The sequence below is a fragment of the Beta vulgaris genome, chromosome 7 (assembly GCF_026745355.1).
Source record: "Beta vulgaris subsp. vulgaris cultivar EL10 chromosome 7, EL10.2, whole genome shotgun sequence".
In the NCBI taxonomy this organism is placed as follows: Eukaryota; Viridiplantae; Streptophyta; class Magnoliopsida; order Caryophyllales; family Amaranthaceae; genus Beta; species Beta vulgaris.
The window spans coordinates 7281981-7304178 of NC_079208.1; the positions used below are offsets into that span (position 1 = coordinate 7281981).

The 22198-nt window shown below is 35.5% G+C and overlaps 3 protein-coding genes across 3 annotated transcripts; 1 reads left to right on the forward strand and 2 right to left on the reverse strand.

Annotated features, from left to right (window-relative positions):
• Positions 1-855: 855 nt before the first annotated feature.
• Positions 856-5341, forward strand: LOC104898544 (pentatricopeptide repeat-containing protein At5g03800). The gene is given in 3 exon segments (XM_010685638.4): positions 856-2538; positions 2541-3857; positions 5099-5341. Coding segments are annotated over 2 exon segments (2694 nt in total). The 5' UTR covers positions 856-998; the 3' UTR covers positions 3695-3857; positions 5099-5341.
• Positions 5342-8149: 2808 nt separating this feature from the next.
• LOC104898545 (auxin-binding protein ABP19a) lies at positions 8150-8947 on the reverse strand. Its single transcript, XM_010685640.4, is given in 2 exon segments — positions 8150-8824; positions 8826-8947. Coding segments are annotated over 2 exon segments (624 nt in total). The 5' UTR covers positions 8870-8947; the 3' UTR covers positions 8150-8244.
• Positions 8948-15101: 6154 nt separating this feature from the next.
• LOC104898546 (auxin-binding protein ABP19a) lies at positions 15102-15927 on the reverse strand. The gene has a single exon (XM_010685641.4). The coding sequence runs from the start codon at positions 15821-15823 to the stop codon at positions 15197-15199; it is 627 nt and encodes a 208-aa protein (XP_010683943.2). The 5' UTR covers positions 15824-15927; the 3' UTR covers positions 15102-15196.
• Between the last annotated feature and the right edge of the window lie 6271 nt (positions 15928-22198).

Below are 22198 nucleotides of genomic sequence, written 5' to 3' on the forward strand. Positions count from 1 at the left end.
GATCATGGGACAAAGCCTTCATAGTGTCCCCTCTTATAATTTTTACACATTTTAAATTTAATTCATTCGAGCAAAATATGTACAATTATGCAAAAAAAAAAAAGAGGTTAGAATAGCACATAGTTTTACGTGCTTCCAAAAACACTTAAGTAGGGATGAGTATGGGTTGGATCTGGGGATGATCTAGTTTGTCTGAGACCAACAACTTTTGATTTGGACCCAAACCCACCCCAAACTCATAGGGTCGCAAAAATCTAGACCCTTACCCAAATGGCCAAATCTAATGGTTCTAGCAGGTCTTGGGTCAAAATGGGTCTCAATTATTTTATTGGGAGTTTCGATTTTTTTATCTCACAATTTTTTTACACCCGTTTTTTCAGTTATTGAATCGTTAAAAAACGAAAATAATGATAATTCTTCTAAAAAGCATTTTTAATTAAAATTTGTACAACATGCTGACTTGAATTCGGGTCGTCAATAAATGAAATGCGAAAGAGGACTTGAGCCACTTGATTCAATAGTTGTGTGTAAAACTTAAAATTTAAATGTTAAGATAAAAAGTTTTATTAACTCTTTATATATTTCATATTAATATACACACATATTTAATATGTAAAAAAGTGAGTCTATAGAAAGGTGTAGGGACTAAGGCGGGTCTGGGTTTGATGAATACAGACTCAAACCCATACCCAAATGTTAGCACCCAAATCCAAATCCGACTTGAATCCAATGTGTCTCAAAATTTTAACTCATACCTATAAAAATAGAGATGAGCCGAATCGGGTCTAGGCCGGATCCTAAATTCATGCCCATTTGCCATTGGGGGACATTTTTTGCTCTCTAAAATATCCTAAGACCAAGGTCCAAAGATGTTCAAGTTTTTTCGGTTGGGTAATATCAACACGTCAAAAAAAAAAAAAAATATCAACACGACAACACCCATTTGAGGATAACACAAACATTAGCAAGCAAAGAGGCTGCTATGGTTCCCGCCATTGATGGCATCAACCTCTCATCTCTTTCTCTTTCTCTCTCCTCTCCTTCACCGCCCTCCTCTTCACTTCCCCCCTAAACTCTCTTCACTTTCTCTCTCCAAATTCACCCTTCAAAACCACCCAGTTTCATCCTCTTCTTCTCCTCCTCATTTCCACTCTAACCCACAATTTTCTCCACTTTACCAGCAAACTCATCTCCCCTTTTCTTCCTCTAATACACCAGAAAACTCTCTTTCATCAGAAGATGTCCAATTTCTCTACAATAAATGTCTTGAATTACTTCAATTATCTGTTCGTTACAATGATGTTGAGCTTGCAAGAGCTCTTCATTCCTTGATTTTGAAGCTGCAAGAGGACAATTACTTGCTCAATTCATTGATTACTGCTTATATTAAACTGGGTTTTCTCTCTGATGCTTATAATGTGTTTTCAGGAATTTCAAACCCTGATGTTGTGTCTTACACTGCTATTATCTCTGGATTTTCGAAGTCGGTCGGGTTCGAATTCGAGGCGATTCGGATGCTGATGAGGATGAGAGAGAGAGGTATCGAGCCAAATGAGTTCACTTTTGTTGCATTTTTAACTGCTTGTTCTAGGATTTATGGGTTGCAGTTGGGGTTTCAGGTTCATTCATTGGTTGTTAAGTTTGGGTATTTGTGTTCTACTTTTGTTGTCAATGCTTTGATGGGTTTATATAGCAAATGTGGGTGTTTAGATGATGCACTTCAGTTGTTTGATGAAATGTCTGAAAGAGATGTTGCAACATGGAATACAGTTATATCTGGGGTTGTGAGTGAAGGAATGTATGATAGGGGTTTTCAGTTGTTCTGTGAAATGCAGAGAAGTGATGCGTTTAGAGCGAACCATATAACGATTTCGAGCCTTGTAAGTGCTTGTGCTGGGTGTTCTGCTCGAGTTTTGGGAAGAGAAATTCATGCTCATGCACTTAAGATGGGGTTTGATAATAATTTGAGTGTTAGTAATTCGCTTATTGGGTTTTACACCAAGTGTGGCGGTGCTAAAGATGTGCAGGCAGTATTCGGAAGAATGCCTATCAAGGATGTCATTTCTTGGACGAGTATGATTACCGCTTTGATGGAGTTTGGGATGGTGGAGCTAGCTTTAGAATTATTTGGTAAGATGCCAGAGAGAAATGCTGTCTCTTTCAATGCTGTTCTGGCAGGGCTTTGTTTGAATATGGAGGGTTTAAAAGCTTTATATTTTTTTTGTAGAATGGTTAATCATGGTGTTGAATTAACAGAACACACACTAACAAGTGTTATTAGCGCATGTAGCTTGTTGGCAGAAAAGGATTTCAGTGAGCAAATACACGGTTTTGTGGTTAAGTTTGGCTTTCGATCAAATGCCTGTATTGAAGCAGCACTACTAGATATGTGCACAAGGTGTGGAAGAATGACTGATGCTGAAAAGATGTTTCATCAGAGCAAACGTGACCAAAGTCTTTCAGTAAAATGGACATCTCTAATTTCTGGATATGCTCGAAATGCACAGCCAGAGGAAGCAATGAATCTGTTCAAGTGGGGCAATCTCAAGAAATCCTGGTAGTTGATGAGGTTGTAGCAACTACGATACTTGGAATTTGTGGAGCTCTAGGATTTCAGGAGATGGGAGAGCAAATGCATTGTCATGCCCTAAAATGCGGGCATCTTTATGATGTAGTGCTGGGAAATGCCATCATCAGCATGTACTCAAAATGTGGTTACATGGAAGGTGCTACGAGATTTTTCAATTCCTTACCCATACGTGATGTAGTATCATGGAATTGTTTGATTGCAGGTTACCTTCTTCTGAGGCAGGGTGATGAAGTGCTGGCTGTTTGGTTGAGGATGAAGAGGTCACACATAAGGCCAGACTCAATCACACTTATTCTAATAATTTCTTCTTTCCGGCATACCAGGTCAAACATGCTACATGATTGCCGGAAATTGTTTTCCTCAATGACTAGGGAATATGATGTCAAACCTACTTCAGATCATTATGCCTCCTTTGTTAGTGTTCTAGGTGACTGGGGTTTCCTTGAGGAGGCTGAGGATATAATATCTAAGATGCCTTTTGAGCCAAAAACCTCAGTTTGGCAAGCTTTACTTCGTAGTTGTGATATTCATTCAGACTCAGTGATTAGAAAGAGGATAGCAAAACGAATTCTAGCTATACAACCCAAGGATCCTTCGACGTTTATACTTGTATCAAACTTGTTCTCTGCGTCTGGTAGATGGCATTGCTCTGAAAATGTTAGGGAGGAGATGAGGAAGAAAGGGATCAGAAAACATCCAGCACGTAGTTGGATAGTTCGTCAAGACAAGGTTCATTCATTTTATACCAGAGATAGAAATCATTCTCAATCGAAAGACATCTATAGTGGATTGGAAATCCTGATCTTGGAATGCTTAAAAGCTGGATATGTGCCTGATACTAGCTTCGTTCTCCATGAAGTGGAGGAGCACCAGAAAAAGGATTTCCTTTTCTATCATAGTGCGAAACTAGCAGTGACATATGGCCTTTTGACGACCATGCCAGGGAAACCCATTAGAGTTACGAAGAATGTTCTTTTATGTGGCGATTGCCATAACTTCTTTAAGTATGTGTCAAGAGTCACTAAAAGAGAGATAAGTGTTAGAGACACGTCAGGTTTTCACTGTTTCTCTGATGGAAAATGCTCATGTAGAGACCACTGGTAATCTTTATCGGATTTGATTGAATGTGGTCTTGCTGCTGTATCAACGTGGTGGAAGATTGAAAGTCCAAAGCTCTTGTATGTGACTTATTTTAAGGACGCGATGGCTAAATGTAAATACATGCTGAAGGAGCAAATTAAGTACAGTAGGAGAACAAAATTTTGAGGTATATAATAGAAAATCACATAATTTTGGTCAGCAATATTTTCTAGTTGCATAACATTTCCTGCACTTCCTTTCTTATCTGTATATTTGTTCTGGCATTCATCTTACCGTCAGCTGCATCCAATATCTTCACACTTGCATTGAGAACGATGTTTAATATTTCTAGCTCAACTGTTTCTTAATCTTGGTAACGACTGATTATGTTACTGCTAATCAATGTACAGTGACTACATTGGTTCCCTGTTTAGGTTCTGATTTGGACCCTTTTGTCCCACTATTATATCATTTGCATCTGTAACAACTTATTGGAAGTATAATTAGTGAATTTACTCAATCTTATTGATCAACAAGCATGAATATTACAATACGGTCCGAGAAAATTATCATCCATTGCTTGCATATTCAACTTTTGTTCAGGATGCTGAAGCGTAATTGTGAATCTGCAAGTTCTAATTGCTGAGTAGTCCTTGCTTGCTGTTGTATATGATAAAGACGGAGCTACAGTATAATAAGGGGATATCAGAATGTACAACTAAAAATTTTCTCAATCATTCCAAAGAAATGAAGGGAAATCCATGTTAAGGTTTATTTTAATTGTTACCTAATTTTCTAAACCTCCATAAACTGCGATCCAAAAAGGTAAATTGGTACATGCAAGTGGTATACTTTCGGGCTTATTTAACAAATTTAGGTTGCGACTGCCGACTTGTATTCCTGTACCCATTTCCATACTTTATTTTCATACCCATTTTCATACCCATTTTCATACTTCAACACTAGTTTATTGTGCAGAGTGTGAGAATGTGAGGAACTTCCTTATGGCTTGTTTGTGAATGAGCATCTCATTCGTAAATTTAGATTTTCCCCGATTGCTATGTCTGAGAAGTGAGAACCCATAATTTATTATATAGGAAATTGGGCCATTTCCTGTGCAGATATTAGAAAGGGCAACAAAAAAATTAAAAAAATTAACTTTGGCAATCGTTCACAAATCCAAGTCATTCTTCTGCTTCCCTCATTTCTCCGTGTGCAACTCGACCCCTCAAATTCTATCGTCTCCATTGTTGAACTCTGCTGAAGATGCAAAACCATGGTGATGGAGCTCTTTTCTATCTTTGATGATTTGTTCTATTTTAGAAATAGTTTGGAGATTGATTTTCTGCTTAATTTGTTAATCTCTCAGCAGCATCCCATCTTTTCCCTCCATTGTTGAACTTACTTGGACTCTATATTTCACCTCAGGTATCCTTGTTAGATCATTGACACTCGGACATGAGTGGGACGTACCTTTCGGCCAAAAATTGAAAATGTTGCACAAAGTAGTCAAGTTAGCCACTTGAACACATACTTGTACTTAAACATCATTAATTGGGTAAAATCTGAAAAGCATGCTGATGTAGCTCTACCTAATGGGTCTACTTAGCAGAACATATATACCTTGCAATTATTGCAACTTAAAAATTGTCCAAATTCCAAAAGCTCCTGCTTCTGAAGCATGTGACATATAAGTTTTGTTTCATTTGTTGAACATAAGAAGCAGGCAGTGAGATGTAGTAGTTGCTATATCGAATTATGCCTTGAATTATTTATCTGGTGTTAGGGTTGGGTTTAGGCTTATCTGTTTAGGTTAATTAGTATGGTATTATATAAACCCTATTATTAACCTCTGCTTCCTAATTATTCTGTAATTTGTACTCTCTTTTAAGCCTAATAAAACCGTTTTTCTTCTGCCACTGGACGTAGCTAACACATTGTTAGTGAACTACATTAATTCTTGTGTCGAATGTTCATTGTTATTTGTTTCGTTAATTGCATCTGTCACAACATGCTAAGACATAGAGTCTAACATTAACATGATTGCATCGATCCTGTCAAGTGTTTTGATTCGAGTGTTCTTGCCGCAATCTTGGTTTATGCTTATTTGCATTGGCATCTAAGACCTGTTGCATAGTGTTGTAGTGTTGTTACTGCCCCTACCAGATCATACCCATCTGGCCGTAGAGGTGGCAATGAGATGAGACAACTCGCGAGTTATTCGAGATCGACCCTGTCAAGACTCGACTCGAGTGTGCTCGAATCGGACTCGACCTCGACTCAATATGTTGGTGAGTCGATTTGAGCAACTTGATACTCGACTCGATAACTCGTGAGAATCTCGAATACCCAATTATCAATAGGAAAATACCTAAATTCAACATTTTTCTACCTTATTGTTGCTTGTAACATGAGACACTGTCAAGCTACTCGAAATCTACTCGGTCAATGCTCGACTCCGTCAAAGCTCAGTCAAAACTCGGTCAAAATTCGACTCAACTCAAACTCGACTCGAAATGGTAACGAGCCGAGTCGAGCTAGCTCAAACTCGAACTTGACTCGCATAATTGTCACCCCTAATCTGGCCTCTCATTCCCCTTTGCACTTCAGTTGGGACAGTTGCTCCATTCTAGGATGTTGGAGATAGGTTCTAGGTGTTGCTTATAGAAGTTTGGTCATTGTTGTTGTTATCCTTAATCTCTCTTCTAAATTAGAGTACTACAAGTTAACTAAAAGACATATTCTTTTATACATATACATTCTAGAAAAAAAAGATAAATCCAAAAAAAAAAAGTTGAATAGAACAGACCTTATTCGTGCGACAGAACTCTATAACTAATAATCAATTAATAAAAGTTATTAAATATTGATATTTTAGATTAATCCCAAAATATATATATGATAGCATTTGTATTCATATATTAGCTTTAAAATGCAGTTGTATTTCTTAAATAGTCCAAAATTTTCAACATTAATGTAATTCAAAACAAATGTAGTGCTCAAAAAGTTTGAACTTAAGTTTGGACTTTGTACTCAAAATGGATGAACCCAAATCCTGTTGGAAATTCTTTAGACTCAAAAATCTGAGTGCAAATCTAGTTTAAAGATTTTAGTACACTCTTGTCCAAAAGGTTTTGATTGAATTAGACTAAATTCTGAACTTTTTTCAGTCCGTTATATTCCTACTACTAACAAGAAACAACTCCGTATTTGAACAACCTACAAATATTCTGTCACCCTCGCTGTGTTTAATGTGCGATGAGCTGACAAAAATTTTATCCTCGATGGTGATAGAATGACCATATAATAGAAGTATAGATTGTTTTAGACTGAATGATTTTATTTATTGGTGAATGTACTGCAAGACCTACTTCTTCTACCTTTTTGTTGCTTGTAACATGAGATACTTACAAGCTACTCGAAATCTACTTGATCAAAGCTCGACTCGGTCAATGCTCGACTCCATCAAAGTTCAGTCAAAACTCGACTCAACTCAAACTCGACTCGAAATGCTAACGAGCCGAGTCGAGCTAGGTCAAACTCGAACTTGATTCGCATCATTGCCACCCCTAATCTGGCCTCTCATTCCCCTATGCACTAGAAATTGTAGTGAAAATGTGCACACATAGCGCGCTGTGCATTACAAATCAGCGCATTGCTACCAATTTGGAGTTGGAACTTACGACAGAGGCCGCATTCTAGGATGTTGGAGATAGGTTCTAGCTGTTGCTTATAGGAGATTCGTCATTATTGTCATTATCCTTAATCTTTCTTCTTATTACAATATTACAAGTTAATTAACAGACGTATTCTTTTCTATATACACATTCTAGAAAAAAAAGATAAATTCAAAAAATAAAAAAAGTTGAATAGAACAGATCCTATTCGTGCAACAGAATAATATAACTAATAATAAGCAATTAATAAAAGTTATTAAAAATTGATATTTTCGATTAATTCAAAAATATATATCTGATAGCATTTGTATTTATATATTAGCCTTGAAATGCAGTTGTATTTCTTAAATAATGCAAAAAGTTTCATCATTAATGTATTTCAAAACAAATGTAGTGCTCAAAAAGTTTGAACTTAAGTTTGGACTTTGTAGTCAACGTGGATGAACCCAAATCCTGTTTGACATTCTTTAGACTAAAAAATCTAAGTGCAAATCTAGTTCAAACTTTTTAGTACACTCTAGTCCAAAAGGTCTTGATTGAATTGGACTAAATTCGGAACTTTTTTTAATCCGCTTATATCCCTACTACTAACAGGACACAACTCTGTATTTGAACAAACGACCAATATTCTGTGACCCTTGCTGTGTTTAATGTGCGACAAGATGACAAAGATTTTATCCTCGATGGTGATAGAATGACTATATAATAGAAGTATAGATTGTTTTAGAATGAATGATTTATTTATTGGTGATTGTACTACAAGAAATACTTTATACACTCAAAGGGATAAATATGAAAGAACTGAAACAAGAAACACATGTTGTCATCATATATTTATTGAGCAAACGAATAAATTGATTGATTTGGTAATCAATAAAGGATAACTTAAATAAAATTCTAAGCAGTGCCAAATGCCCTCTTCATCCTCATTACCTCTGCATTACTTAGAAGAGTGATTTGTTGAGCTATGTCAGCAGGTAAGTTACCGCCAAATAAGGAGTTCATAGTGAATTGAATTGCTGGGTTTGCACCATTCAAACTAACAAATGCGGTAGCCGGGGTTGTACCAACATTAACTTGGAAATGAAGCATGGCTTGTGGGAAAATCATAACATCTCCAACCTCAAGTCTTCTGTAGTATGCAGTGTTGTTTGTGTCAATGAATCCCGCAATTATTGACCCTCTTGACACGATTAGAACTTCTGATGTTCGGTGTGAGTGTACAGGTATAACTCCACCGACACCAAAGTCTAACCTTGCCATAGAAATACCTAGACCATTCAAAGCTGGGAATTGATCAACAAATGCAAGAGTTACGTTGTTTCCTGGTACATTTGTGATCGTTCTGCTACCACGGAAGCCAGTGTAAACAAAGTCATCTGTTGTTAGAGTAGCAGGATCTCTACAAGCATATCCTTCTGGTCCCCTTGGGAGACTACGATCTGCTATGCAAAAATCAACTTCTATTGCATGAGAGACACACCAAGAGAGAAAAGGTGAAGAAAACTACAAGGTTATTCATTTTGCAATTAATTGTGCTAGAATTATAAGAGCCCAAGAGGTAGATTTGCTAAGGGGAGTTTTGTTACTTGCTTTGTGTTTTTCTTGGATATGAGATATGGTAGCCAAGATTGGCACCCTATATATATAGAGATACTCATCCTTTGTCAACCAAAGGCGACTACTAGACATTTTTTATTTTCCGGTGCAAATTAGTTGCTCAAGCCATAAGTCAATTTTCACACAACTCTTCAAGATTTTAGAAAAAAGCCTCCTTTATCGGGGCTATTTTGTCTTCAACTATTCAACAAAGTAGTCAGTAACCGAAAATAAAAAATTCAATTAGACGCGTTGTGCAAAATACCGAGCTTAATTAATTGAAATTTTGAAAATAACATATTGCATTTCAGCTATATGGAAAATTCATAGATGGTGGGTGATTATTAATTATACTCTTGCATGGATTGAATATAGCACATGATCTGCATAGTGTTTTTATCAATGGACTCGGTATTACTGTATCTTCTTATGTGTTTCTTGTATTTGTCTATAGTTTTTTTTACTGCTATTATTACGTAATTAGTTTCTTGTACTTTTCTCCATGTCTTGTATTTTTTTTTTATCAGGAAATTAAGTCAGCCCAAGGGCTAGCATCTACAAGGCTACTAGCCTGTAGGAAACACCAACGCATTAGCTGGTAAGGCATGCATAGCATGCTAAGGAAATACCCCAGCATAATGCTGGGGAACCCCTGACCTCAGGAGCCAAGGGGAGCACTCCACCCACTTGAGCTAACAGCTAACTCCTATCCTTCATGGACTCTTGTATTTGATTCCTCAACAAAGTCATGTAATTAATACAGTTTTCTAATTTTCTATTGGGTGCAAGGCACAGTGGCGGATCCATAATTATAATCTCTCCGTTTCATTTTAATCTACACACTTACACTTTGAACGCATGCCAATGCAAAACTTTGAAGACATATATCTTTAGTTTTATATTTGTAAAAATTATAAAAGATACATATTAATAAAATACATGTTATGATGAATCTAACAAAATCCCACATGACTATATTTTCATCCGCGTATAAATCACAAATGATGGTCAAAGTGAAATTTGTGAATAGTGTAAAATATCAAAGGGTAACAATTAAAATGAAACGGAGGGAGTATTATTTTCTTCAAGAAACGAAAAAAAGTGCAAGTATTAAGGTTTGAACTATAAACCCTATACAAGAAGTCATAAAAACTAATATAGCATCTAATATCAACTTGCTATGGTATATGTAGTTCATATTTGTGCAAAATATAGTACATGCCTCAAATCATTGGAGGCCATGTCCTGGTTCAAGTAACACTCTTGTAGTTTTTTTTTAATAGAGGAAAGAAAAACTTAGGTAGGATCCTAAGATAAGGATCGCTCTAAAATATCCTTTCGGATGATCAAGAAAACAAAACATCAGGAGAATTAAACCAATAGAGATAAGATTAAAAATGGAGTGCCTTCGGTGAGCTATCCAATCAGCAGCATAAAATTTTGCTCAACAAATTTACTATCCTTTGTATTAGTGAATAAAATTTTCTAAGCTTCTCAAATAATTCATGGTAGTAATGGTGATGAATTGAGTTTAACGATTTATAAAGCCCATGTGCATGATACATAACTAACATCTTATTTTGGGGGCTCTTTTAATGTTAATCTTAAAACCTAACTATTAATATGTATTTAAAACTATCTAAACTAGGGGTGTTCATGCATGGGTGGTTAACCGTACCGAAATAAAATTTCGGGACGGTAACCGAAAGTATTGGTTCGTCATATTTGAAAACTGTAACCGTTCAAACCGGTAAGCGCTAAATGCATAAACGGTTAACTAATTTTTCGATACGGTTTTTCGGTTAACCATTAATTTTATATATTAGATTTCAAATTTTTCTCAACATAAATAATATACCACTCACTAGTATAGAATGACGATTTGTGTCGGATGCGAGGTGCCCATTTGCGTCGTACATGGTTCCGACGACAAAGGTCTTGACGCAGAACAGGATACAAGATCTGCGTCGGACAACGACGCGACGTAGTTGATCAGCTATCTGCGGCGGACCCTTCCTAGCATGCGACACAAATTGTGTTTCATCTGCGTCGCACATTGACCAACATGCGACGCAGATGGAGACAACAGCCCAGCAAGCCACACTGATTTGCGTCGCACATTAGTCAAAGTTTGACGCATAATAACCATTTTTTTTATTTTAAAAAAGTCCATTTGCGTCGGACATGGTCTTGCATGCGACGTAAATGGGTAATTTTTGTTAAAAACAAAATAAATTCACGTATGCGAGAATGAATACAAAGTATAAATCTACACATTAATCCTAAAATACAAGAAAGAAAAAAAAGAAATTAAATTCTAAATTCACTAATCGAAGGTAGAAGAATAACGCAGAGCAGCGAAATTAAAAACGAAATTGAATCAACTTCACTAAAAATGAAATTCAACTGACATAAAAACATAAAAGCACAACAATCTCTCCTAATCAACCACTACAAAATCAACAGAAGCAATCAACCATAATCTATACAAAATTAAAAATTTAAAAAACGAAATTTAAAACATAAATTTTCAGATCTGACACAAAAAAGGAAATTTAAAAAATGAACCTAAAAAAAATCAGATCTAACATACAAGAATGAAATTGCACTAAATATATTTAAAAAAAGCTAAATCGCCAAAATGAGATCGAACTTCGTTCTCGTTCTTCTTAAATTTTCATTCTTGAATTTGAGAAAATAGTAGCGAGAAAATCACCCTTCAATTTGAGGAAAAAATCAATGAAAAATACCATGTTAGCAGCGAGGAATTCGAAGGGCTCATCGGGGGAAAAAATGGATGAAAAGCCGCCCTTCGTTTTTTGTGTTGTCGCATCGGAGGATTCAGTGGTTGTCGGTGTTGTCGGAGCATTCGTGAATTGTGAAGGAAGACCAAGGAAAAGAACTGGTGGTATGAGAAAAAGAGAGAGGGAGAGAAGGGGGGGGGGGGGGGGGGAGAGGGAGGGAGAGGGAGAGTGACGGATTGATGTGTGTTTAGGGTTTGAAAATAAGGGAAAGCATGCATGCTTATCTGCGTCGCACATATATCCAATGCGACATAGATAAACCCAAATCTTTAATTCTATAAAAAAAACATACGTTGCACATCATGTGCGACACACATGAGCTACGTGCGACGTAAATCCGGTTCGTCATATGCATCCTGCCTCATAATGATGCGATGCAAATGACCCTTCCACTCATTTGATGTGAGTGTTTGCGTCGCAAGTTTTCTGATGTATGATGCAAATAGGCTCTTCCTGAGCTTTTGCGTCACTTCTTCTGTAGTGCGACGCATATAAACCGATGCAAATTGACAATTTTGTACTACTGATTAATACCAAGATTCTCTATAAAAGACAATCATCTCTAAAACATTCCACATCATACAATACAATAAATACATATCTCATAGTTTTGAGAAAAAACAAGCACAAAAATCTAAACTATTACAAGTTGGTAGTTCACAGTGAGTAGTTCACAATGAGAGTAGTTCACAATCATCTCTAAACTATGGCAGAGAGTAGTTCATCCTTACAGTCATCTTCGAAACAGAACAGCAACAACAAATGCACAAACTTACACAGTCGACCAAAACTGCTAGTATTCAGATTTGAAAACAAATAATATCAAATTCCTACTTCAAGGCTGTTGCTCGAAGAAGGGAACTCGAAGCGCCGCTGCTGCTCGAAGTTGAATACATCCAAGAGACTCGAAGTGATGTTGCTCGAAATCGAAGATGGTCGGGAGAATCGAAGTGATGTTGCTCGAAGATAGGAGACTCGAAGTCAAAGACCACGAGAGAGTGTGTGAGAGTAATGAAGTGATGAGAGTCGAAAATGGAAACCCTAGTTCTGCTTCATCTTTTCTCATGGAAACCCGAAGAGGAAAGTTTGGGGGTTAGACAGTTAGAGCTGAATCTGATGACTGATGAAGTGATGAGAGTCAATTACTCTATCTTGAACTTTCGGGCTTTATTATATTTTTGACTTTTGGTTTAAGGCTTACTTACTGACTTATGTTTTCTCACATAAATGGGTCTACAGACTCTACACTACTTTACTTACTAATTTTTTATATTTAATTAAAAAACATTAATTAATATAATTATTATAAAAAAATATATAATAATAATATAATATAAATTTATTCGATTTTTTGGTTAACCATTTTATAAAAAATCATAATCGTAACCGTACTGTCAACCGTAATATTTACCGGATAGGTAACTGAACCGTTTAATCCCAAATTTTTACGGCTCGATAATCGCCCATTTTGATCGATTTTTTAGTTTTTCAGTACAATATAGGGATGGGCATGGGTCCAGGACCCTACCCAGACCCTGTTGGACCCGACCCTAATTTAAGGGTCTGGGTCCAACTTTTTCAGACCCTAAGGGTCTGGGTCCAAGTGAATTTTTTAAGGTCCGGGTCTGGGTCTTAAAATTTTGGACCCAGACCCTACCCTAAACTCATTTTCACTTTTTTTTATAAAAAAAGCAATCTGATTTTCTAAAAGACTAAAACTTAAACTAAAACACCAAAACACCCATTCTGAACTCTTATGTAAGTTGTGTTTGTTTCATTTTTTTCAGTTTATATGTTTGTGTTTGTTTCCCTTTTTTTTTCAGTTTATATGTTTGTGAAATATGTTTGTTTCGTTTTTTTTTCAGTTTATAAATATGTGTTTGTTTCTTTTTTGCAATTTATATGTTTGTGTTTGTTTCATGCGAATTCTTGTGTTTGTTTCATGCGATTTTTTTTGTTTGTTTCATACGAATTTCAGATGATTATTGATATTAATAATGCTGAAATTTTGGCAAAATAAAGAATTTAGACCTGGACCCTCCAGACCCTTAGGGTCCGGGTTCAGGTCTGGGTTTGCAAAAAAAAAAAAAGGGTCCGGGTCTAGGGTCCAGCTGGACCCGACCCAGACCCGACCCAGACCCGACCCAGACCCGACCCTTGCCCATCCCTAGCTACAATATTTCAGTTTCGGTTTTTTGTGAACATCCCTAATCTAAACACTTTGGTAGTTATGTCATGTAAGTATAGTTTGTCATTTACCCTACCTGCTTAAATAATATATTTTGAATCTCGTGCAGTACACAAGTTGTAGTTTAGTAATAATTTCATGTCTTGTATTGGTTTTTACACTTCAAATATCTTTGACATGATTAAATGAAAAATATTAAAAATCCATGTTTGAGAAATATTATTATCTCCCGAGCTTGCGACTCCCTCCCTTTTTATATAAATGCTCCATTTCTCCTTGTATAATTGACAATGGCTAACTTTGATTATTATATTATTCATTACTAAAAATTCATAAAAAAGTTAATATTTTAAAATTTGGAGCTGGAACTTGCGGCAGTGGCCGCATTCTAGGATATTGGAGATAGGTTATAGATGCTACTTATAGGAGTTTGGTCATTGTTGTCATTATCCTTAATCTCTCTTCTTAATTACAGTATTACAACTTACAAATTAACTAATAGACGTATTCTCTTCACATATACATTCTAGAAAGAAAAAAAAGATAAATTTAGAAAAAAAATATAAGTTGAATAGAATTAGACCCTATTCATGCAAAGGAGCAAAATAACTAATAATCAATTAATAAAAGTTATTGAAAATTGATATTTTAGATTAATCCAAATATATATATATATATATATAATAGCATTTGTATTTATATATAAGCTTTGAAATGCAGTTGTATTTCTTAAATAATACAAATATTTCGACATTAATGTATTTCAATACAGATATAGTGCTCAAAAAGTTTGAACTTAAGTTTGGACTTTGTACTCAAAGTGGATGAACCGAAATACCGTCTGACATTCTTTAGACTCAAAAATCCGAGTGTAAATCTAGTTCAAACTTTTTAGTACAGTGTAGTCCAAAAGGTTTTGATTGAATTGGACTAAATTCTGAACTTTTTTCAATCCGAACTCCGTATTTGAACAAAATATGAATATTCTGTCACCCTCGATGTGTTTAATGTACGATGAGCTGACAAAGATTTTATCCTCGATATTGATAGAATGACTATATAATAGAAGTATAGATTGTTTTGGAACGAATGATTTTATTTACTTGTGAATGTACTACAAGACATACTTTATACACTCAAAGCGATAAATAATATGAAAGAACTGAAACAAAAAACAGATGTTATCATCATATATTTATTGAGCAAACGAATAAATTGATTGATTTGGTGACCAATAAAGGTTAACTTAAATAAAATTTTAAGCAGTGCCAAATGCCCTCTTCATCCTCATTACCTCCGCATTACTTAGAAGAGTGATTTGTTGAGCTATGTCAGCGGGTAAATTGCCGCCAAATAAGGAGTTCATAGTAAATTGAATTGCTGGGTTTGCACCATTCAAACTAACAAATGCGGTAGCTGGGGTTGTACCAACATTAACTTGAAAATGAAGCATGGCTTGTGGGAAAATCATAACATCTCCAACCTCAAGTCTTCTGTAATATGCAGTGTTGTTTGTGTCAATGAATCCCGCAATTATTGACCCTCTTGACACGATTAGGACTTCTGATGTTCGGTGTGAGTGTACAGGTATAACTCCACCGACACCAAAGTCTAACCTTGCCATAGAAATACCTAGACCATTTAAAGCTGGAAATTGATCAACAAATGCTAGAGTTACGTTGTTTCCGGGTACATTTGTGATCGTTCTGCCACCACGGAAACCAGTGTAAACAAAGTCATCTGTTGTTAGAGTAGCAGGATCTCTACAAGCATATCCTTCTGGTCCCCTTGGGAGACTACGATCTGCTACACAAAAATCAACTTCTATTGCATGAGAGAGACACATCAAGAGAGAAAAAGTGAAGAAAACTGAAAGGTTATTCATTTTGCAATTAATTGTGCTAGAATTATAAGAGCGCAAGAGGTAGATTGGTTAAGGGGGGTTTTGTTATTTGCTTTGTGTTTTTCTTGGATATGAGATATGGTAGCCAAGATTTGCACCCTATATATATAGAGATACTCATCCTTTGTCAACCAAAGGCGACTACTAGACATTTTTTATTTTCCGGTGCAAATTAGTTGCTAAAACTAGAAAGTCAATTATCACACAACGCTTTAATTTTGTCTTCAACTGGTCATCAATAGTATTCAGTTGAAAATAATAAATTCAATTAGACGCGTTGTGCAAAATACCGAGCTCAATTAATTGAAAATAACATATTGCATTTCAGCTATATGGAAAATTCATAGATGGTGGGTGATTAATCTGATTATTAATTATACTCCTGCATGGTTTGAATATAGCACATGATCTGCATAGTGTTTTTATCAACGGACTTGGTCTTACCATATCTTCTTATGTATTTCTTGTATCTATCTAGAGTTTGTTACTGCTATTATTACGTAATTAGTTTCTTGTACTTTTCTCTTGATAGTATACATAGACTCTTGTATTTGATTCCTAACAAAGTCATCTAATACAGTTTTCTAATTTTCTTTTGGGTGCAATTGCGGAGCCATAATAATATTATTTTCCTCAACAAACCAAAAAAGTGCAAGTATTAAGCTCACAAAAACTAATATAGCATCTAATATCAACTTGCTACGGTATACTGTATATATTTTTGCAAAATATAGTACATGCCTCAAATCATTGGGGCCATTCCCCAGTTCAAGTAACTCTTATAGTATTTTTTTATAGAGGAAAGAAAAAACTAGGTAGGATCTCAATAGAAAGATCATCCTAAAACATCTTTTCGGATGATTAAGAAAACGGAACATCAGGAGAATCAAACCAATAGGTAAGATTAAAAATGGAGTGCCCTCGGTGAGCGATCCAATCAGCAACACAAAATTTGTTGGATAATTTAGAGTATTTGGTTGATTGAATTCATGAAACGTAGTATAACTTGAATTACATGGTTATGGTGTCGTTGTTCAAGTTATGTTAAGTATACACATAGGTTGTTTATGGTAGAGTAAACAATGAAGTAATCGTAAAGGAATGTAAGGAAATCAAGAGGCTGGACATTGCTCGCTGAAACAAGGAAATCACGAGGCTGGGCAGAAGAGTGGTCGCGACTCGCGACAAGCTCTCTGTCTCTGCGTGAATGTTGTGTGTAGTGAGCAGTTTTTGACGGTTACTTGTGTGCGTGTATAAGTGTGGCTTTGTACCACAGATGAAGAGAGATAATTTTCAGAATATAACTCTCTCTAAAAGCACTCTCTCTCAAGGTCTTTGAGAACATTGATCATCAAACACAAAATCAAAAAACTTATTCTCATTTTTACAAGATTCATACGAGCGTGACTCTTGTTGTTCTTCTTTGTATCTCGAAATTGAATTCCGTGCAACCCGTGCTTCGTATAGGGTCGGAATATCACTTTTGGGAAAGTGTCTACACACGCCTAGAAGATTCATCATTCATAGTAATCATCTTCTTCACCCTATTACAAGTTCTAACAATCCAAAAGTGATATTTCTTGAAGATGGCTATGGTACGTGAAATGACTTCGAATTTTCAGAAACTTGACAAGTTTGAGGGTGTGGGATTCCGTAGATGGCAAAAGAAGATGCATTTTCTTCTCACTTCTCTTTCGGTGGCATATGTTTTGAGTACTCCAAAACCCGAGTTTGTGGAAGATGAAACTTTGGAGGCCTCAAGGAGAAGGAACAAGTGGGAGAATGACGATTATATATGCCGTGGTCATATTTTAAACGGTATGTCTGACACTTTCATTGATGTTTATCAATTTTATGAATCCGCTAAAATGCTTTGGGATGACATTGAGTCAAAATACATGGCCGAAGATGCATCTAGTAAGAAGTTCTTAGTTAGTAATTTTAATAACTTTAAGATGAATGAAACAAGGCCTGTGATGGAACAATTCCATGAAATTCAAAGGATTTTAGGAAGTTTTAAACAACACAATATTAGTATGGATGAAACATTTATTTATCTTCAATAATAGACAAATTACCACCAAGTTGGAAGGATGTTAGAAATACTTTAAACATAGGAAAGATGATATAAATGTGGAACAATTGGGTGCTCATCTTCGGATTGAAGAGGGCATTCGGGTTCAAGATGGACAAAGGAGGTAAATCCTAATTCTTCTACCATTAACATGGTGGAGGATGGAAAGTTCAATGACTCAAATCCTAAGAAGAGGGCTAATAATTTCACCAAAGGCAACAACTTTAAGAAGCCTAAGAATGGTGGAGTTGTTCAACAACGTGGTTGTTGGGAGTGTGGCAAGCCCGGACACTTCAAGAAGGATTGCTTCCTTTGGAAGAGAAATGAACAAAAAGAATGAGCAAGGTGGAGGGAAAGGCGAGTCTAGCCAATCCCAAGCCAAACAAGGTACTTGTACACAACTTTCATGTAATTCGAGTTTGAATTATATGTGTATGATTTCTGAAATCTTTTGTGTACAGGATGATTGTTCATGGTACTCGATTCAGGAGCTTCAAGGCATGTGTGCAAGGAGCGTCTTCATTCAAAACCTTCAAGGAGGTGGACAATGGAGAAGTTCTATACATGGGAAATGACTCTACAGCTCAAGTTCTTGGTGTAGGACAAGTAGAGTTGGTCTTTAGTTCCGGCAAATCTCTAGTGTTAAGGATGTTGTATTTGCTCCGGAACTTAGGCGTAATCTAGTGTCGGAGCTATCTTGAATCGAATAGGTTTTAAAATGGTCTTTGAGTCGGACAATTTATATTATCTAAGGGTGGTTTTTTGTTGGACTTGGTTATTTATGTAATGGTATGTTTAAACTCAGCATTTCAAATGCTTTATGAACAATGTGTGTGTTATTAATGATAATTCTTCTCTTTGGCATTTAAGACTTGATCATGTTAATTATAGAAAATTATATTCTATGGCTAAGGATGATTTAATTCTTGCTTTTGATCCAAGTATTGAGAAGTGTAGAACATGCATGCTTACCAAAATAACTAGGTGTTCTTTCCCTAATAATGTGGAAAGAGATACTAAATTGCTTGATTTAGTACATAGTGATCTTTGTGATTTTCATAGTACACCTTCTTTAGGAAACAAAAAATATATAATAACATTTATTGATGATCATTCACGATTTTGTTATGTATATCTATTGTCTACTAAAGATGAAGCCCTAGAAAAATTTGAGATCTATAAAATGAAGTAGAATTGCAACTAAGTGACAAGGTTAAACGGTTTAGAACCGATAGAGGTGGTGAATTTCATAATCCTAGTTATTTCCAAGCTTTAGGAATAATACATGAAACAACCGCGGCTTATACACCACAACAAAATGGTGTAGCGGAAAGAAAAATAGAACTTTACAAGAAATGGTAAATTCTATGTTATCCTACTCGGGTTTGAGTGATGGTTTTTGGGGTGAAGCGGTTTTAACCGCTTGTTACATCTTGAATCGTGTTCCTATGAAAAAGAACAAAGTTACCCCTTATGAATTATGGTACAAACGAAAACCAAATCTAAGTTACATTAGAGTTTGGGGATGTAGGGCAATAGTGAAAGTGCCGGAACCTAAACGTAAAAAGTTAGGTGAAAGAGGAGTTGAATGCATCTTTATAGGATATGCTGCTCATAGCAAATCCTATAGGTTCTATGTTATAGAACAAATGACTTTTGGTCGGTTCACACTATTGTGGAGTCAAGAGATGCAATTTTTGATGAAAATAGATATTCATCGGTTCCTAGACCAAAGGACATAACTCCAAGTACCGAAATTCAAGAAATTGATCAAACTAATGATCAAGAGTTAGATGAACAAATTCTAGATGAAAATGTTGCATCTACATCAACTCAACCAAGGAGAAGTAAACGGGTTAGGAAAGAGAAATCTTTTGGCCCGATTTTCATGTATATTTGGTTGAAGGATCAAGAGATAGTGTTTTGACTAAATTTCCATATGTCTATAATGTGGAAGGGGATCCTTTAACATATGATGAGGCCATGCAATCTCAAGATGCTTCATTTTGGAAGGAAGCTATTGATGATGAAATGGACTCAATCATGGGGAATAACACATGGGTTTTAGCGGACCTACCTCCTAAATGTAAACCAATAGGGTGCAAATGGATTTTCAAGAAGAAAATGAAAATCGATGGAACTATTGACAAGTTCAAAGCCCGGTTAGTGGCACAAGGCTTTTCTCAAAAGCCGGGTATCGATTATTTCGATACATATGCACCTGTAGCTCGAATCTCCACTATAAGATTATTGATTGCCCTTGCAGCAATTCATAATCTTGTGATCCATCAAATGGATGTCAAGACTGCGTTCTTGTATGGAGAATTAGATGAGGAGGTTTACATGAGACAACCGGTTGGATTTGTTGTCAAAGGTCAAGAACAAAAGGTTTGCAAGCTAATTAGATCTTTGTATGGGCTAAAACAAGCACCTAAGCAATGGCATCAAAAATTTGATGAGGTAGTGTTGTCTAACGGATTAAATTGAACAATTCAGACAAGTGTGTATATAGCAAATTTGATGACAATGGTCATGGTGTGATGATTTGCTTATATGTAGATGACATGCTAATTTTTGGAACTGATTTATCCCAAGTTGAATGGACTAAATCTTTTCTATCGTCTAAGTTCTCAATGAAAGATTTGGGGGAGGCGGATGTCATTCTAGGAATTAGAATTAAAAGAAGCAAAGGTAAATTGAGTTTGTCTCAATCTCACTACATCGAAAAGGTTCTTAAGAAATTCGATGTTAGGGTTGCTCTTTTGTGTCAACTCCAATGGACCCTAGTGAGAAATTACTACCTAATGTAGGTAGTGCTGTATCTCAACTTGAGTATTCAAGGGTGATTGGATGTTTGATGTATGCTATGACGAGTACTAGGCCGGATATCGCATTTGCGGTAGGCAAACTTAGTAGGTACACTAGGATTACATTGACAAGCTATTCGTCGAGTATTAAGGTATTTTGTAATATCCCAAATTTTTTATAACTATTTTATAAAATTTATTTTGTTATAATAAGATTTTATTCTGAAAAATAAAGTAAAATCATAATAGATCAGATTTTTTTTATGAAACTGTTTTTTTCTTTTTAAATCAAATTTTTATCTTTAAAAAAAAAAAAAAAATTCGAAATCAGAATATTTTTAAATCAGATTTTTTTCGTTCAAAAGAAAGATAGAGAGAAAAGAATATTCTGAAATTATAATTTGAGTTGGTTTTGGGAAAGGATTAGATATTTTCTACATACTTATCTTTTAGTGAAAACCCTAGATTTACATACATATATATATGCCCCAAACACCCAAAGATTCTCACGTAATTCACTTTCTTCATCTCTTTGGTAAGTTCCAAATTTCAGATTTAAAACCCACCATTGTTATTTCCGAAGGTTTTAAACAGAAAAATAATATAAAAATTTAAAACCCGACGTAACTCCGGCGACTTGACCGGAGTACGACACCTGTCTTCTTCTTCTCTTTTCTTCTTTCTTCTTCTTCTCTTTTCTTCTTTCTTCTTCTTCTCTTTCTTCCTTCCTCTTTCTTCTGGTTCTTGCATGCCCAAACACCAAAAAAAAAAAATTTGTGCAGCTTTTTGTTTTAAAAAGAAACAAAAAGGGGGGGAAAGGTGCAGCAAGTCACGTGGGTGTGACTTTGCTGTCACTCCTTATAAAATGTTGTACAATTTTTTTGGTTTCCTTTCAAAGCAAGGGTCACGTTTTTTTCAAGTAAATTCCTTTTAAAAATTTTCTTCTTTCTTTGGTTTTCGGATTTTGGCTATCTTTAATCTTGTAAAATTTTGGTTAATTATTTTCGGGATATTATATTAAGTGACTAACTTGAGGTGATACTATTTGTTGTAGACGAAAATTTCGTAGAAGGCGACTTTTAGTTGATATTGCTATACTTGGGAAGCGTTCGAGGTAATTCACAATGTCCATCAACAACTAGAATCCCGTTAGGAATTGTATGTGCTATGTGTAATACATGTGATTGTGTGATTCTACGTTTATGTTAGATGTATATTATGTGACAGGAATAGTATAGTACTTTCTATGACTAAAATTATTATTATTATTATTACTACTATAGTACTATTATCCCTTAAATATATATGTATCTACTGGTATTGTTGTTATGAAATTGGATTTTTAATGTACCTAATTATACCATCGTATTAAAATTATGCTAATATTGATAATGTACTTAATGGGTATAACTAGTGTGTTAATGATGTAGCGAACGGTATTATAAGTTGATATATATTGTGACTCTATGAGGCTCT

Coding starts and splice junctions, on each gene's coding strand:
- LOC104898546 (XM_010685641.4), bottom strand. CDS start 15,823: ATGAATAACCTTTCAGTTTTCTTCACTTTTTCTCTCTTGATGTGTCTC.